This window comes from Pelophylax lessonae (genome assembly GCF_965119305.1).
Source record: "Pelophylax lessonae genome assembly, chromosome: 1".
Lineage (NCBI taxonomy): Eukaryota > Metazoa > Chordata > Amphibia > Anura > Ranidae > Pelophylax > Pelophylax lessonae.
This window is the reverse complement of record NC_138768.1, coordinates 19,225,549-19,244,870: the sequence shown is the minus strand read 5'-3', so window position 1 is coordinate 19,244,870 and position 19,322 is coordinate 19,225,549. Positions and strand designations below refer to the sequence as shown.

At 42.8% G+C, this 19,322-nt stretch overlaps 2 protein-coding genes across 2 annotated transcripts in view; one reads left to right on the top strand and one right to left on the bottom strand.

Annotated features, from left to right (window-relative positions):
• Window positions 1-19,322, top strand: part of LOC309551481 (vomeronasal type-2 receptor 26-like) — a gene marked incomplete at both ends in the record, with an annotated part of 1,345,010 nt that overhangs the window by 973,439 nt on the left and 352,249 nt on the right. The gene's annotated exons all lie outside the window — the stretch shown is intronic.
• Window positions 16,427-19,322, bottom strand: part of LOC309568960 (vomeronasal type-2 receptor 26-like) — a gene marked incomplete at both ends in the record, with an annotated part of 48,202 nt that continues 45,306 nt past the window's right edge. Inside the window, one exon of the mRNA XM_082274725.1 lies at window positions 16,427-17,334. Coding sequence (XP_082130851.1) covers window positions 16,427-17,334 — 908 coding nt within the window. The remainder of the gene's footprint in view (window positions 17,335-19,322) is intronic.

The following is a 19,322-nucleotide window of genomic DNA, read 5'->3' as shown; positions in this document are numbered from 1 at the left end:
ATTATTGTAAGAGTTAAAAATCAGCATTAGAGCCTCATTTATTCACAGAAAGAAAAAAGAAAACTCCTAAAAGTTTGTTGTTCCTTTATGTGTAATAATGAATTATTTGCCCGGATTGAACAGAACTCCCAACATCCATTTATAATCTAGAAATAAACATTAGAGTCTCATTTATTCACAGAAAAATAATATTTTGTTCCTATGTGCACAGGAGTAAATTATTTGCACCAGGCCCCCCGTTTTGAACAGAACCCCCAACATATGTAAACAATACAGAACTCCGCCCTTTCAGCGGGGGTGGGATGGATTTTGTTTCCCTGCAAAGCACATCCCTTAGTGAAAGCCCCTCCCCCACAGTACACATAAACACTGGCTAGGCACATATTTAGCCCTTTGATCACCCCCAATGTTATCCTCTTCCCAGCCAGTGCCATTAGTACAGTGACAGTGCATCTGTTTTGGCACTGATCACTGTATTAGTGTCACCGGTTCCCAAAAAGTGTCAGTTAGTGTCAGACTGTCCACCGCAATGTCGCAGTCCCGCTATAAGTCGCTGATCGCTGCCATTACTAGTATAAAATAAAATTCAGTATATCCCATAGTTTGTAGATGTGATCATTTTTGCACAAACCAATCAATATTCGCTTATTGGGATTTTTGTAGCAGAATACAAATTGGGATAAATTGATGAAGAAATTTGATTTTTTACATTTTTGATTGGATGTTTTATAGCAGAAAGTAAGAAATATTGTTTTTTTTTTTTAATTGTCGGCCTTTTTTTATTTATTAGCAAAAAAAAAACCTGCAGAGGTGATCAAATATCACCAAAATAAATCTCTATTTGTGGGGGAAAAATGACATCAATGTTATTTGGGTACAGCATTGCACGACCGCGCAATTGTCAGTGCAGTGCCGAATTGCAAAATATGGCCTGGTCATGAAGGGGGGTAAATCTTCCGTAGGTCGTACCAAATCTCCTCTGTGACTAATGACCCAGAAGAGACGAGGATTTCATCACCACAGGAGGCGGAGCCATCATTCCCCGGCTTCTATAGCGGGGAAAACTGCTACTCAAGCATGGTCTGTGCTTTATTAGCTGCAGTGGGGGGTGGGGGAGACATTAGGGGTCTAATAGTCCCCCGATGTCTCCATAAAGAGAACCTGTCACCTGTTCATACTATCACACTGGGACTTGTTACCCCCCCCCCCCCCTTGTGACAGCAATAAAGGTCAATAAAAAAATGTTTATAAACAATATAAAGGATAATAAAATAAATGTAAAATAATAGATGAGTAGCCCGGTCCCCTGTGCACACATGAGGGGGCAAACACACTGGAAAAGCTTATAAAGCGCCCTCTATAGACAATTTGGGGTACCGCGGCCCTTCCCCCTTTCACAGATGCAGTCAGTTATAAGGTGACATGTTTGGTGTCTGTTTACTTGATGTGACCCCGCCCCTTTATCATTTCCCCAGAAATTACATATTATATATTGGGTTTAGGGGCAATAAAAGGAATTTTACCAGCGACCCCACGCCATGTTTTTTATATACAAGTTTAGTAAACAATGCGCTCTGTCCTTTTAATGGACAGGTTTGGATCTTGAAGTGACTATGAAGCCCCTCCAGGAAGAATCCTCCCTGTTATTGGAGTGCATTGTCCTGGTGCACAGCGTCACACGCAGCGATAAGACATCCCACAAGAATCTTATTTTCATAGATTTCTATCATCTTATTGTTGCCCTTTGACCCCTCCATGACCGGATTCACATCAAACCTTCTCACCCAAACCTCATTTTCCAACTGTGACACGTATTAGTAAATCTGTACAAATCACCGCAGCTACTTCCTGTATCCAGGGGAATTATACCCCCTTCTTGTTTAGGACAGATTCATTCATTGGGTGGAAAATGTTATTGGATATCTCCTGATTTTATTTTATTATGAGACGAAAACTGACCCAAAATAGTAAAAAAATAAAGAAAAACAATATATATATTTTTTAAATGTAGCTGTATATTTTTATGTACTTTTATGCCATTACCATAACCCCCCCCCCCTCTAGAAAAAAAAGTTTTAGACTCCTGATGATTATGAACATACCACATATGTGTAATTATTTGTTGTTTGTATATATACAGTTTGTTATATCTTTTTATCATGCTGAATAGAGTTGAGCGGACACCTGGATGTCCGTGTTCGGCGGGTTCGGCCGAACTTGAAAAAAAAGTCCGGGTCCGTGTCCCGGACTTTTTCCGAACTTTACCCGGACACCGAACCCCATTGAAGTCAATGGGGACCCGAACTTTCAGGCACTAAAATGGCTCTAAAACACCAATGGAAAGGGCTAGAGTGCTGCAAATGGCAGCAAAACATAGTTAAGAGCATGGCAAGTGCTCTCCAAACAAATGTGGATAGGGAAATAACTTAAAACAACAAAAAAAAAAACAGAAAAATAAAACAGTGTTCTTCATCTGTGAAGGACGAGGCCCATATGGAGTAGGAGGGAGGTTGAAGTGGTGGTGGATGTGGCGGTGTCATAGGCGTGCGCACAGGGTGTGTCAGGTGTGCCTGGGCACACCCTAATCACCTAGGGCACATTAGCATTATTGCTCTGTTTGCCAGTGAGGAGATGGGAAAGATCTCCCTCAGACCTGCTCTGCCATAAGAGAAGTGCCACACACTTCTATTTCACTTTGCCAGCAGGGAGAGTAATGTACCGGGCCATATACATGTAGGCAAACATATGCATGTGTATTTAAACTTTGGGGAGCACACCCTAATGCAATAGGCTGCGCACATCTATGGGCGGTGTAGGTGGAAGTGGCGGTGGAGGAGGATGAGGTAGCCAACACTGCTTTTTTTCAGTCATTTTAAATGAGGGTACACCCCAAAAGAGTGAGAAAGATCAAAAATAGAACAATGGTTGGGTAAGGTCGGTATCCATCTCTATTCTGCACAAGGTACGGAAAAGTCCTGTGGGATCCATGCCTGGTTCATTTTAATGAACGTGAGCTTGTCCACATTGTCTCTGGACAGGCGGCTGCGCTTGTCTGTGATAACGCCCCCAGCCGTGCTAAATACACGTTCAGATAATACACTGGCTGCAGGGCACGCCAGCACCTCCAAGGCGTAAAGGGCAAGCTCAGGCCATGTGCCCAATTTGGAGATCCAGAAGTTGAAGGGGGCAGACCCGTCATTCACTACATGTAGGCGTGTGCACACATACTGCTCCACCATGTTGGTGAAATGCTGCCTCCTGCTAAGACGTTCCATATGAGCTGCTGGTGCTGCTGTTTGTTGTGGCGTGCTGACAAAGCTTTTCCACATTTCGGCCATGCTAACCCTGCCTTCTGAGGTGCTGGCGGTGCCCTGGTTGCGCTGGCGACCTCTTCCTCCTTCTCCTCCTCTGCCTTGGCCTTGTGCTTCCACTGTGGTCCCGCTGTCAGGTGGGAATGCCAGCAGCATCGCGTCTACCAGCGACCACGCTCCAGTGAGTGCATTAAGGATGGTATGTTGTTCTTGTAACGGGGATCCAGCAGCGTGGCCACCCAGTAATCAGCACAAGTTAGAATGTGGGCAACTCGGCGGTCGTTGTGGAGACACTGCAGAATGTAATCGCTCATGTGTGCCAGGCTGCCCAGAGGCAACGAAAGGCTGTCCTCTGTGGGAGGTGTATCGTCTGTGTCCTCTGTATCCCCTCAGCCACGCACCAGTGATGGACATGAGCTGGCCTGGGTGCCACCCTGCTGTGAACATGGTTCCATCTCCTCCTCCAGCTCCTCCTCCTCATCCTCCAGAACTGTGCCCCTGCTGGACAATTGTGTCCCTGACGTTTGTGGGTGCAGGAACCCACCCTCAGAGCCACTTCCAAATGACTGCCCTGAAAGCCTTGGAAATGTTACCTCTTCATACTCCTCCTCCTCATCCTGTGCCACATCCTCTTCCATCATCGCCCGAATCGTTTTTTGAAGGAGGCATAGAAGTGGGATAGTTAAGCTGACAATGGCGTCATCGGCACTGGCCATGTTGGTGGAGTACTCAAAACAGCGCAACAAGGCACACAGGTCTCACATGGAGGCCCAGTTATTGGTGGTGAAGTGGTGCTGTTCCACAGAGCGACTCACGCGTGCGTGCTGCAGCTGAAACTCCACTATGGCCTGCTGCTGCTCGCACAGTCTTTCTAGCATGTGCAAGGTGGAGTTCCACCTTGTGGGCGCACGTCACATATGAGGCGGTGAGCGGGAAGGCCGAAGTTACGCTGCAGCGCTGACAGGCGAGCAGCAGCACTGTGAGAACGCCGAAAGTGCGCACAGACGGCCCGCACTTTCTGAAATAGCTCTGACATATCGGGGTAATTTTAAAGGAACCTCTGCACCACCAAATTCAGCACATGCGCCAGGCAAGGGATGTGCGTCAAACCGGCTAGGCCCAGAGCTGCCATGAGATTTCACCCGTTATCACACACCACCAGGCCGGGCTTGAGGCTCGCTTGCAGCAACCACTCATTTGTCTGCTGTTCCATGCTCCTCCACAACTCTTGTGCGGTGTGTGGTTTTTTCCCCCAAACAGGCAAGTTTTAAAACTGCCTGCTATCGTTTACCCCTGGCTGTGCTGAAGTTGGTGGTGAAGGTGTTACGCTGACCGGATGAGGAGGCGGTAGAGGATGAGGAAGCGGAGTAGGAGGAGTTAAGAACAGGAGGCAAACTGAAGCGCCCTGCAATCCTCGGTGGTGGAAGGACATGTGCCAAATTGCTATCCGTCTCAGGCCCATCCGCCACTGCATTTACCCATTGTGCCGTTAGGGAGATATAACACCCCTGACCGTGCTTACTGGTCCACGTATCGGTAGTTAGGTGGACCTTGGCACAGTTGGCGTTGCGCAGTGCACACCTGATTTTTTCCCCCACTTGGTTGTGCAGGGAAGGGATGGCTTGCCTGGAAAAGTAGTGGCGGCTGGGCACGACGTACTGTGGGACAGCCACCGACATAATGCTTTTAAAACTGTGCGTCTCCACCAGACGGAATGACAGCACTTCAAAGGCCAAGAATTTTGAAATGCTGGCATTCAGGGCCAGGGATCGCGGGTGGGTAGGGGGGTACTTCCTCTTCCTCTGAAGTGTTTGGGAGATGGAAAGCTGAACGCTTCCACGGGACATTGTGGAGATGGTTGGTGACCCAGGTGGTGGTGTTGCTGACAGATCGTCTGTTTGCGGGGTGGCAGGTGCCGGTATCACTACAGAGGTGGATGGAGAGGCCGAGACTGCAGCAGAAGAGGAAGCAGGAGGAGCCATAGACCTTTCTTGGTTTTGAAGGTGTCTACTCCACTGCAGCTCGTGCTTTGCACTTAGATGCCTGATCATGCAGGTTGTGCTCAGGTTGAGAAGGTTTATGCCTCGCTTCAGGCTCTGATTGCACAGGGTGCAAACCACTCGTGTCCTGTCATCAGCACATTTTCTGAAGAACTTCCACGCTAGAGAACTTCTTTGAGCTGGCTTTGCTGCGCTCGGTCCCTTGCTGCTTTGGGCAGTAGCAGGCGTAGTGTCTAGGTCACGGGCGCTCCGCTTCTGCACCCTGCTCCCTCTTCTGCTGTGCTGGTGGCTCTGTGCGACCACCGCCTCTTCCTCCAAACTACTCAGGTCACCTGCATGACCTTCATTCCATGTGGGGTCGAGGACCTCATCGTCCTCCACATCATCTTCCACCCAGTCTTCACCCCTGCCCTCCTTGTCGGTCTCCACAATTCTGAGTGCCGCAGCAGTTGGCACCTGCGTTTCGTCATCATCGGAGACGTGCTGCGATGGTCCTTCCATGTACTCATCTTGAGAAATAAGTGGTTGGGCATCGCTGCACTCAATCTCTTCCACTTCTGGGGCAGGGCTAGGTGGATGGCCCTGGGAAACCCTGCTGACAGAGTCATCAAAAAGAAGAAGAGACTGCTGCATGACTTGGGGCTCAGACTGCTTGCCTGATTTGCAAGGGGGTGAGGTGAAAGACGGTTGGACATCGGCTGCAGGTGCCAACTCTGACCTTTCTGCAGTAGACTGGGTGGGAGACAATGTGAAGGAACTTGAGGCACTGTCAGCAACCCAATCTTCTATCGCCTGTACTTCTTCTGGGCTCATCACTTCTAGAGGTGCATGATGCCCTACCAAATACTACTGCAGGTTCTGTCGCCTACTCACACTTGAGGAAGGTGTTTCACTTGTGCGTGTAGCTGGCACAGATCGACCGCGTCCTCTCCTTGCAACAGGAGCTCTACCAGCAGCACCACGACCCCTATTTGACGGTCTCCTCATATTTCTGTAATTTATGATCTTGCCCTAGAAAGGTGTTTATTGAATAGCGGAACAAAACAACAACAGTATCGCACAGGTGTATCTCACAGTCAAATATGCAAACTATGCCGCAATTAAATTATTTTTTACCCCAAAAGGGTGTTTATTAAATAGCAGAATAGAAAAACAGTATACAAATACAACGGGTGTATCTCACAGTCAAATATGCAAACTATGACACAAATTTAATTTTTTTCACCCCAAAAGGGTGTATATTGAATAGAGGAATAGAAAAAAGTATATAAAACGGTGTATCTCACACGTACAAACACAGACTAGGCCCCGATTACAATTTTTTGTACCCTAAAGGGAGGATGAGGAAGAGGAGTAGGAGGAGTTCGGAACAGGAGGCAAACTGAAGTGCCCTGCAATAATTGGCGGTGGAAGGAGATGCGCCAAACAAATTTAAAAGGTGTATCTCACACGTACCGATACAGACTATGCCGTAATTTAATTTTTTACACTCCAAAAGGGTGTATATTGAATAGCGGAATAGGAAAAATTTGATAAAACGGTGTATCTCACACGTACAAACACAGACTAGGCCCCGATTACAATTTTTTGTACCCTAAAGGCAGGATGAAGATGAGGAAGTGGAGTAGGAGGAGTTCGAAACAGGAGGCAAACTGAAGTGCCCTGCAATCCTCGGCGGTGGAAGGAGATGCGCCAAACAAATTTAAAAGGTGTATCTCACATGTACCGATACAGACTATGCCGTAATTTAATTTTTTACACTCCAAAAGGGTGTTTATTGAATAGCGGAATAGGAAAAATTGTATAAAACGGTGTATCTCACACGTACAAACACAGACTAGGCCCCGATTACAATTTTTTGTACCCTAAGGCAGGATGAGAATGTGGAAGAGGAGTAGGAGGAGTTCGGAACAGGAGGCAAACTGAAGCGCCCTGCAATCCTCGGCGGTGGAAGGAGATGCGCCAAACAAATTTAAAAAGGTGTATCTCATATGTACCGATACACACTATGCCGTAATTTAATTTTTTACACTCAAACAGGGTGTATATTGAATAGCGGAATAGAAATTTTTTTATAAAACGGTGTATCTCACACGTACAAACACAGACTAGGCCCCGATTACAATTTTTTGTACCCTAAAGGCAGGATGAGGATGAGGAGTAGGAGGAATTCAGAACAGGAGGCAAACTGAAGCGCCCTTCAATCCTCGGCGGTGGAAGGAGATGTGCCAAACAAATTTAAAAAGGTGTATCTCACACGTACCGATACAGACTATGCCGTAATTTAATTTTTTACACTCAAAAAGGGTGTATATTGAATAGCGGAATAGAAAAAAAATTATAAAATAGTGTATCTCACACGTACAAACACAGACTAGGCACCGATTACAATTTTTTGTACCCTAAAGGCAGGATGAGGATGAGGAGTAGGAGGAGTTCGGAACAGGAGGCAAACTGAAGCACCCTGCAATGCTCGGCGGTGGAAGATGCGCCCCAAAAGATTGGAAGGTGTATATCACACGTACCGATACAGACTATCCCGCAATTTAATTCTTTTTACCCCAAGGGTGTAGATTGAATAGCGGAATAGAAAATATGATATCAAAAGGTGTATCTATCTCACACGTACAGACCCAGACTAGGCCCTGATTACTATTTTTTGTACCCTAAAGGCAGGATGAGGAGTAGGAGGAGTTCGGAACAGGCAGGAGGCAAACTGAAGCACCCTGCAATCCTCGGCGGTATAAGATGCGTCCCAAAAATTGGAAAGGTGTATCTCACACGTACCGTTACAGACTATCCCGCAATTTAATTCTTTTTACCCCAAGGGTGTAGATTGAATAGCGGAATAGAAAATATGATATAAAATTGGTGATTTTTCAATAGCACATGTGAACACAGCAGTGTCTTATGTCAGTCAGCTCTGCTGCAGGCTATGAAGGGAAAAAAAAAGAAAATTCCCCTTTAAGTATTGTAATTTTTAAATAGCTTAGTACAGACTATGCCACAATTTATTTTTTTTTAACCCAAAAGGGTGTATATTGAATAGTGGAATAGAAAAAAGTGTATAAAATTTAAAATCAGTCAATAATAGCACATGTGAACACAGCAGTGTCTTATCACAGTCAGCACTGAAGGAAAAACGCTGCACACAACTGACTGATAAAAATAGATTTTTTTCTCCCTCCTCCTCAGCGGGCAAAAAGATTGTGTTCACTGCACCACCCCACACACAGCAAAATCGATGTAGAACACTGACCCTGCCTATTCTCCAGCCTCACCCTAAAATAATCGATAAGATCGTTCACTGGCACTGCACAACCAACCCCCCACACAGCAAAATCAATGTAGAACACTGACCCTGCCTATTCTCCAGCCTCGTCCTAAAATGCCCTAATAACTCGCCCTGCCTGCACTCCGACCTGACCCTGCATTCTTTTCGGACACAATACAATTTTTCACTGTCTATCCCTAATCTACAGCAGAATGACGCGGTGCGCTGGGGCTCTCGAACTTATAAAAACATGGTCACATGCTTCAGATGGCCAATCACAGCTACTAATACATTAGTAGGCATGGCTTGGATGGCTTAAGGCACACCAGTTAAACGCTTGTTGATTGGCAGTTGAAAGCCCGCCATTAAAAGCTTGCCATTACATACAAACCCGGAAATAAAATGACCGAGCACGGATTTTAAACCTGAACATACAGTAAAGTTTTCGGGTCCGTGTTCGTGTAATAAAAATCCAATTATTCGGTACGAACACGAATAATACAGTCCGTGTTCGCTCAACACTAATGCTGAACATTAAATAATTGTTGCCAGACAAATTTCTGAAAAGGAAGTCTGTCTATTACTAAAGAAAATTGTAAAAAATAATAATTAGTAAAAAGAAATCCCGAGTGACCCATCCATGGAATGTATGACACGGCTCATGCATGTATATCTGTGCTATGCGCTGCCACTATATCATCACTCAGACATTTCTTCCTATGACATCATAGTGTACAGGATTTATTCTGACATGTCATTTATCTTAGTACATGCACAACTTACTACACAGAAAGACACTCACATTGTTTTATGTATTCATTCATTTATTTATTTATTTATTGATGAATTCATTTTAAGTAAAATATTGATCTGTATTATGTACGGCATCTTTGTGCAAAATGCACGAAAGCATCAATAATTGGAATTTCAACATGAATAGAAAACCAGAGCTGCAATGTACACATTAAACAGCACTGTACAATGTATATAATTATTTGCATAGAGAGAGTTATTAAAAAAACGAATTAAAAAAAAAAATAATAATAATGTTGCTGTTACTAAAATTGTATTTTGTTAATTTAATTTATATTCATTTAATTATACTTTAATTAATTTAATGTAATGTATTTATTATTTGTTTAATTTTATTATTTACATTTTTATTTGTATTGTATTACTATTCACATAAACTAAATGGGTGAATGAATAGGTAAAGTGAAGGAGAGATAGTAAGACTTGTATGATGACAGTTTGTATTGGAAAGCAGATGGTGATCGGTAAATTCAGCGTCTGTTTCCTGGGGGAATCCGGCAGAAACTTTCATCCAATAAAATCTCAGGTTTATTCTTTGGTGACTTAGTTGTTGTTTTGTTGTATTGTGAATGGAGCGTTCCCAGCACTGTAATCATGTGTGGGTCTTGTGGTGTCTCTAGTGAGCGCTCAGCTCAGGTGTCAGTAGTCCCGGGAGAACGGCACACAGAAGGTTTACAATGACTCTAAAAATGAAGAATGAGAGATTGTACAGAAACTTTCATCCAATAGAACAAACTCCGGCTCTTCCCTGAAGAAGATGTCTAATAATATTTTACTAAAGAATCGCTTTCCAGTATCAGCAATGCCGAGACATAAAAGTTTTAGGTTTAGTAGTTTCTTTTGCTGGATATTCAGTATATATTATATTTAAAATATAGATGAAAGATTACAAAATAATATAATTGTTATTAGAATGTAAAATAATAATAAAAATGCATATGATAATTAAAGATTAAATTCACTGTTCAATAAATAATAATAATAATAATAATAATAATAATAATAATAATAATAATAATAATAATAATGTTAAAGTATTATTATTGTTATTATTATTATTATTATTATTATTATTATTATTATTATTAATAATGAACTTATAATTTGTGAAGAAAAGTTATTTAATATATATGGATCGCTTGTTTGTAAAATTCACCTACAGGACCAAATATCTTTTCTTGCAACACTTTCTCTCATTTACACTTCCTATGGACCAGAGCAACATTTTCATTTCTCATGTGGTAGGTAATATTTCTAAGTCATTTGATTATGTGGTCAGCAGAAGGGTCCACTAGACCACAGGCACATGGTCCATCAAGTCATGGCAGAGATGTTATTTATCATTCATCACCCACTGGGCAGAAAGGATGCAGGATGACATCAGTTGGCTACAAAATTTTCTATTCTGCTTCAGAAGATCCTATAAGTCAGTTCCTACCTAGGAATAGCTGCACCACCAGGATGGGGACATGTGCCAGAGAAGGCACATATGTGAACCTACCCTGCTGAAGGGCAGACAGCAGGCTGATGATGATGTCATACATGACTTTTCCTGGCACAAGGTGGTGTGCCACCTCTGGACCTGCCCCTGCAGAGCTTACAGAATCTCTGCCCCAGTGTGGATCCTGTCCCCTAGGTATACCAGCTGTAACACTGCATGGCATCATTGTGCCTAAAGCCATTGTATATCTCCTGATCACTTATAGGGGATTGCTGTTTCAGTAGCATCTCCCCTGATGCAATCTGCTCATTCTATGGCTGGCATATAGTATCCTGCCTAAACACAGCTAAAGGTTGTGATGAAAATCTGATAACATTTACCACCCTGATTCATTACTGGAATAAAATAATAATTTCTTAGTTCTAGCTGCAGTCTACTTGCTCTCTCCTTCAGAAAATGTGGTCTGGCCAAAAAGTATTACACGCTTAGCAGCCAATCTGTCACATTTTTCCTTATTCAGTCTGTGAAAAGGAAAGACAATGTTTTACTTACACATGAAATCCGTCTACTCTCTCCCTCATAAATTGTGACTTATCCAATGAAGGCCTGAAAAGTGTGCTGCAATTCTCTTCAATTTTTATATTTTTAATTTAAAACTAAAAGTATCTAATTTTATATTTCCAGATGGAAGATGTCACTCAGAAATTGAAGCTTCCCCATACACACTTAATATTGGTGGTGCAAATCTCTAACATTTTCCCATCTTCAGTCTTCAAAGCAAGATGCAATTTTTTTAATCCCATGTGCCATTTGCTTGCTCTCTCCATCAGAAATTGTGACCTATCCAATAAAAGCTTAAAAATTGTGCTGCAAATCTTTTCTAATTTTTCTCTTTTCATTTTGAAACAAATAGATGTTATTTTTTTCTTCCTTCCAGATGTAATTTTCCTGCTCAATCCCTAAGAAATTGTGTGTCAGATCCCTTCTTGGTAGAGGCCGAAATGCTGAGAGGGCTTCCCTTGCAGCTCGGTGCGAATCACCCCTGGAAGTGGGACAGGAGGTGACGCGTCCCAAGGAGCACTGGATGCTTGTGGAGTGCAGGTAAAGGTTCACAAGGATATCCTGGAACAACTTGCAGGGCCTCCAGGGAATCAAGCAATGTGCAGGTAAAAGCCAGGCCGAGGGTCATACACAGGTATCAGTCCAAACAGGTCGCCAAGACAAGGGATTGAGCAGAAGCAAGTCCGTTGAGCAAGCCGGGATCGGTACACTGGAAGTCAGGCAGAGGACAAGAGAGCAAGGATGGTCACACAAGCCGAGGGTCAAACACTGGAGCAGGATCGAAGGGTCAGACGAAGCCGTGGGTCAAAGCCAGGAGAGAGAGCAGACAGGTCAGAAACAAGCCGGGTCAAACTGGAATCCAGGAAGTAGCAATGCACAGGAAACAGGAAGAGCTGAAGACAATCCAGCAATCAGATGGGCTGAGCAGAGTCCTTTTATAGGCCAGTGAATTAGTCTATGGCTTGAGTCCATTGCAGCCATGGGAAGTACTGGCAAATTTGCCAGTTGCAGCACAGCCATTTCACTGACAATGAGTCTATGGCCTGAGTCCATTGCGGCCATTGGAAGTACTGGCGGAGTTGCCAGTTGCAGCATGGCCGTTTCTCTGACATTGTGTCCTGCCCAAAAATGCTTTTTAGCTGTGGAGCAAAAAGATTTTCCCTTTCCAGTCTCTGAATGAAGACATTTTTTACTTTCCAGATGTAATATTCCCGCTCAGCCACTGGAAGAGTGCAGCCTGTCCATACAAGTGTAATATCTTCAGAGCAAAACTATAAAATGTTTTCCTTTTCTGTCTCTGAAATCAAGACACAGAATTTTACCACATCCGTCTCTCAATCCAGACACTCATTTTTTTATTTCCAGATATAATATTCGTGCTTCATCACTCAGAAATGTCAGCCGGCCATTCCAGGTTTAATATTTGTGGACAAGACTTTACATTGTAATACCTTTTTATCCCTCTATTTGGTGGGGTTGTGTGGGGCAACCTAGATATAGACAACTACAAAGGAAAAAAAAAAATCTTTAACCCATCATTTTATTTCACAATATAGAACTGAACACTTTTTTCTTCCCAGTCTCTCAATTCAAGACTCATTTTTTCAGATATTTTATTCCGGCTCAATCACCCGGAAACTGCAGCCTGTCCATACTTATATCTGTAGTGCAAACCTGTAACATTTTTCCATTTTCAGTTTCCTAATAATTACATTACTTTTTTATTTACAGATGCGATGTGCTTACTCTCTCCATCAATAATTGCAGCCTGTCCATTTATTTATTTCCAGATGTGAGATGTCTGCTCAGTCATTACAATTTGCAGTCTGTGCATAGAGGTCTAATATTTGTGGTGTAAAACTGTAACATTTTTGCCGTTCTCTGAATAGAAAGACACAATTTTCTTCTCTCCGAATGTAACATGCCGGCTCAGTCTGTCTAAAAGGCACAGTGACTGCGGTGCATGACTGTAAAATGTTTGCTTTGTCAGTCTCTGAATCAAGAAATAATTATTGTTTTGTATTTTATCTCCAGATGTAATATTCCTACCTAATAACTCACAAATCACAGCCTGTCCATACAGACATAAAATCTATGCTGATAAACTCTATATTTTGGCCTTCTCAGTCTCTGAATTAAGACACTATTTTGTTTCCAGCTTGTATTAGTGTCACTTGTGACTTCAGTTAGTGTGAGAGACAGTTAGTGGTAGTTAGAGGGAGTCCCAGATAGGTTTAGGGTCCCCTCCATATATCCCCTAATAAAGATTTAACCCCCTGATCACCCCCAGTTAACCCCTTCATTGCCCTGTCTCAGTGTCACTATTATAGGGTACAGATCTTTTTTATGATCCCTGTATTAGTGTCACAGGTGACATCAGTTAGCGTTAACATTAGTTAGCGTCAATCCAGGACAGCGTCAGATTGCCCACCGCATATTTAGTAATACATTTTAACACTTTGATTGCCAGTGACACACACACACTAAACACCTCCATTACTAGTATAGTGTCTGAACTGATCAACATCTTTGACCTGATCAGAACTATACTAGCGTCCCCAATAGTTTAGTATAATGTTCCCAAAACGCAGTATTAGCAGGACCAGCCCCGACACCTGCCAGCACATCATTTATGGGTCCATTCTTCACAGGAAGGGGAGGAGAACAGATATGCTATATGGCCAAATATTTGTAGTCACCTAAACATCACACTTATATGGGTTGTTTGAGCATCCCATTTCAAAATTATGGTCACCTTTGTGCCTATAACTGCCTCCACTTTTCTGGGAAGACTGTTCACAAGATTTGGAATGTATCTGTGGGAATTTGTGCCCATTCAACCAAAAGAACCTTAGTGAGGTTAGGTACTGATGTTGGATGAGAAGACTTACAGTAACTCACAATTAGGCTGAGGTCAGGACTGTGTTTATGACATTTGAATTCCTCCACACCAAACGTATTAACCACTTACCGACTGCTCACCGTCGATTTACGTGGGTACAGTGATGCTAAATACCGGGATTATGGCAGCAGATAGCTGCCATGACCCCGGTATTTTTAAAAACGCCGGGAAGTCCTCTTTCAGGATTCACAGTGGGATCACCCTTATGGTGCGGTGGAAGAGGTGCCCTCCCCTCCCACCGCATCCCGGTCGTTTTCCCTGCTTACCGGACCTGCCAGCAGCGGGGAAAATGATCCGATCCTCTCTCCTCACAGACAGGAAGTCGAGTGAGGGCAAGATGGCCCACACTCGACTCTATAGTCTTGGAGGATCTGAGCAACATCAAACGTCGTCTCCTAGCAACCGGTTTAAAGGGCCAATTTTTTTTCAGCAATTTTTTTTCTTTTTTAGTGTAGATGTGAGGTGTGAGGTCTTTTTGACCCCAGATCTCACAATAAAGAGGTCCTCTCATACTTATTTCTATTACAAGGGATGTTTACATTCATTGTGTTAGGAATAAAAATGATCATTTTTTTTTTTTAAACTGTGTAAAAATAATAAATAAAATAAATAGGAAAAAATTAAAGCGCCCTGTCCCCATTAGCTTGGGCGCAGAAGCGAACACATACGCAAGTTCCGCCCATATATGTAAACGGTGTTCAAACCACACATGTGAGGTATCACCACGATTGTTAGATTGAGAGCAATAATTTGAGCCCTAGACCTCCTCTGTAACTCTAATCTTGTAACCTGTAGACATTTTTAAAGTGTCGCCTATGGGAATTTTTAAGTACCAAAGTTTGTCGCCATTCCACCAGCATGTGCAATTTTTAAGCATGACATTATGGGTATATATTTACTTGGCATAACATTATCCTTCACATTATATAAAAATTTTGGCTAACTTTACTGTTTTCTTATTTTTTAATTCAAAAAATGTGTTTGGAAGACCGCTGCGCAAATATGGTGTGATAAAAAATATTGCAACAATCGCCATTTTATTCTCTAGGGTCTCTGCTAAAAAAAATATATAATGTTTGGGGGCTCTAAGTAGTTTTCTAGCAAAAAAAAAAAAAAAAGATTTTAAATTGTAAACAACAAGTGTCAGAAATAGGCTCGGTCCTTAAGTGGTTAATCCATGTCTATATGGAACTGGATTTGTTCTCAGGGGCACAGTCATGCTGGAACAGAAAAGGTTGAAAGAAAACAACTGCCTACATATACTGTAGAGCAGGGGGTGTCAAACTCAATTTCATTGCAGGTCACATCAGAAGTATAATTGCCCTCAAAGGGCCGGTTGTGTCTGGGATGCACTACGTACAGAGTGCAGAGTTCAGGAGTGCATTGTGTGCAGCCCCCCAAAGCTTCCTCACATCTCTCTCTCCTACCTGGTCTCTAGTACCTCCATGTGTAGGTGGTTCTGCATTACCTTGCAGAGAGATTGTTCCGTCTCTCATATTCTGGAGATCTGTTCCTGCAGTGCCCCACCATAAGAGCGTGCAGAGATCTGTTAGTTCCAGGAGCCCCTGAGAGCCAAGTTGTTCCTTTTAAACATAGAAGGCTTCTGTGTTTACAAATGACAGTGAGGAGGGGGAGAGGAGGGGGAGATCCAGAGGTGGTGGAATGGAGTTCAGTTCCTGCTGCAATACTGGCTGCAAATGCCACATGACAAGGCCTGCGGGTTGATCTTAAAGCTTCCTCTCTTATCGCACTCCAATCGGTGTGTGAGAGCAAAGTGGGAGCAAGCGGCTAAGTACAGGTGTTGGTTACATAGTGTGATGTTTTGATTGGTCACAGCATTTTTTTTGTGCCCGGCATCGTTCATTGGACAGTGCAGTCACACTACTTTGCTTGTGCATGTTAGGGCTCATGTAAGAGCAAGAAAACAATTAAGCTCCAAAATAGCATCTCATCCTATAACATCCACCTTCCATCCAATTATGTACAATAAGCAGACAGAAGGCAGTTAATATAAACACAAAAAAAAAATAAAAATAATGATGATAACGATGATTGAACAATATTACTGAATGTGTTTAATCTGGTCTACAGCATTATACAGTACATTGAATCAATGTATTACATTTACAGCATTCTTTTCCCCAGCATTGTTCCTCTTGTGTTCAGCTCAGGTTTTAAAAGTAAAATGTAGAGTTTTGGAGAAAACATACACAATAATATTCCAGCACTGGAGGTCAGTATGGCGAATATCTCCACAGCCACCATGTATTTCCCTCTGGTGCTCAGATAGGCCGGGATCATGGCAATCCAGACACTGCAGAACACCAGTATGCTGAAGGTGATGTACTTGGCTTCATTAAAACTGTCCGGTAATGTCCTCACCATGAAAGCCAGAGCAAAACTCACAGCTGCCAGAAACCCCATATAACCCAACATAGAGTAGAACCCGATAACTGACCCTTCATTACACTGAATGAGGATCTTCCCAGGATAGGAGTCCATGTCATACTCCTGAAATGGTGGAGAGATGGACAACCAGAGAATGCAATTCATAACCTGAATGGATGAGCAGAATAACATGACTGTATTGGGAAGTTTGACTCCCACCCATTTTCTACAAGAGCTTCCAGGTCTGGTGGCTTTGAAAGCAATGAAGACCATGATGGTTTTGGCTAGGATAGAAGATGCTGAGATGGTGAAGGGAACTCCAAAGGAGACTTGTTGCAGCATACAGGTAATATCCACAGGACGGCCAAGGAAGAGGAATACAGACAGGAAACTCAGTATGAGGGAGAGGAGCAGAATGAAGCTGAGGTTCCGGTTATTGGCTCTGACTATGGGAGTGCTCCGAAACCAAAAAAATAATCCAAGTATAAAGAGAGATGTCATAGCAAATATGACTGAAGTTACAGAAAAAAATAAAACTAGAATATCCTCCTCGTATGATAAATACTCATTGACTTTGTCAATACAAATATTTTTAGCTTTGTTAGGCCATTCATTTTCAGGACACTTCTTGCAGATTTTACTGTCTGTAGAGTAAAAATAAGTGAAAATAACATCAGGCACGGTACACCGAGAATGCAACTATTTGATGATATTGAATATTTTTTCAGTAATTTCCTTAACCACTTAAGCCCCAGAGGATTTGGCTGCTTAAAGACCAGGGGGTATTTTGCGATTTGGCACTGCGTGACCTTAATGGACAATCGCGCGGTCGTGCAACGCTGTACCTAAACGAATTTGACGTCCTTTTTTTCCCACAAACAGAGCTTTCTTTTGGTGGTATTTGATCACCTGTGCAATTTTTACTTTTTGCGCTATAAACAAAAAAAGAGCGTCAATTTTGCAAAAATAACAATATTTTCACATTTTTTTATATGAAATTCCGCAAAAAAAATGTAAAAATCAAAATTTTTTAACATTTTCAGCCAATTTGTTTTATGCTACATGTTTGGTAAAAAAAAAATCGCAAAAAGCGTATTTTGATTGGTTTGCGCAAAAGTTATTTTTTTTGCAGTACTACGACATTGCGGCGGACAGATCGGACCCTTGACTGACATTTTTGACACTTTTGGGGTTACCAGTGACATTTCTACAGTAATCAGTGCTATACATATGCACTGTTACTGTAAAATTACACTGGCAGTGAAGGGGTTAACTTTATTTGAGAGGGAGGGGCTGTGTGTGTCCCTAGGGGCGTGATTCTAACTGTGATTGGCTGTGGCTTGAGCTGTAGAAACAGTGATCAATGGTCCTACATAGTAGAACCGTGTGATCACAGTTTCTACACAGGGGAGAATGAGAGGCAGCTTGTTTACACAAGCCGCCTGCCTTTCTCCCTCTCCCCCGACGATCGCTGAGTGAGCAGCGGACATCGGGTCCGCCGGTCACACGCGCGGGGGGGTCCGTGACCACGCGGGAGTGCGCCGCCGGCGGCGCACGCTCGCTCCCCAGAGCCTCACAGGCTAGTGACGTACCGGTACGTCACTCTGCCTGTGAGGGGCTGACCGCTGCAGTATATCTACTTGCGGCGGTCGGCAAGTGGTTAACCACTTTAAGACCGGAGGATTTGGCTGCTCAATGACCAGGCCCCTTTTTTAAACTTGGCACTGCGTGACTTTAACTGACAATTGCGCGGTCATGCAATGCTGTACCCCAAAAAAATAGGTGTTTGAAAAATGACTAAAACAAACCAAAAATTTTTTTTTTACACAAAGTTGTCATTAAAATGATATATTTCTCACACATGCCATGGGTTCTGCTTCTCCTGAGTACAGGGATACCACATGTGTGAGACTTTTTGGGAGCCTAGCTGTTTACGGGACCCCGAAAACCAATCACCACCCTCAGAATTTCAAAGGGCGTAAATATCTCATTGCATTTTCTCACTACCTATCACGGTTTAGGAGGCCCTGAAATGTCAAGATACCATAACCCCCCCCCAAAAAAAAAATTGACCCCATTTTGGAAAGTAGATAACCCAAGCTGTTTGCTGAGAGGCATGGTGAGTCCATGGAATATTTTATATTTTGCCACAAGTTTTGGGAAAATTACATATATTTTTTTTATTTTTTTATTTTTTTTAACACAAAGTTGTATTTAAAAGATACATTTCTCACACATGACATGGGTATATGTGGAATGACACCCCAAAATACATTCTGCTGCTTCTCAGTACAGGGATACCACATGTATGAGACTTGTACGGGACCCCGTAAACCAATCACCACCTTAAAATTTTCTAATGGCCTAAATTGTGCATTTCACCTCTGCACTACCTGTCACAGTTAAAGAGGCCTTGAAATTTCAAGATAGCACCACCCCCACCCCCAAATTACCCCATTTTGCAAAGTAGACACTCCAAGCTATTTGCTGAGAGGCATGGGGAGTCCATGGAATATTTTATATTTTGCCACAAGTTCTGGGAAAATTATTATTATTTTTATTTTTTTATTTTTACACAAAGTTGTCACTAAATGATATATTGCTCACACATGCCATGGGTATATGTGAAACG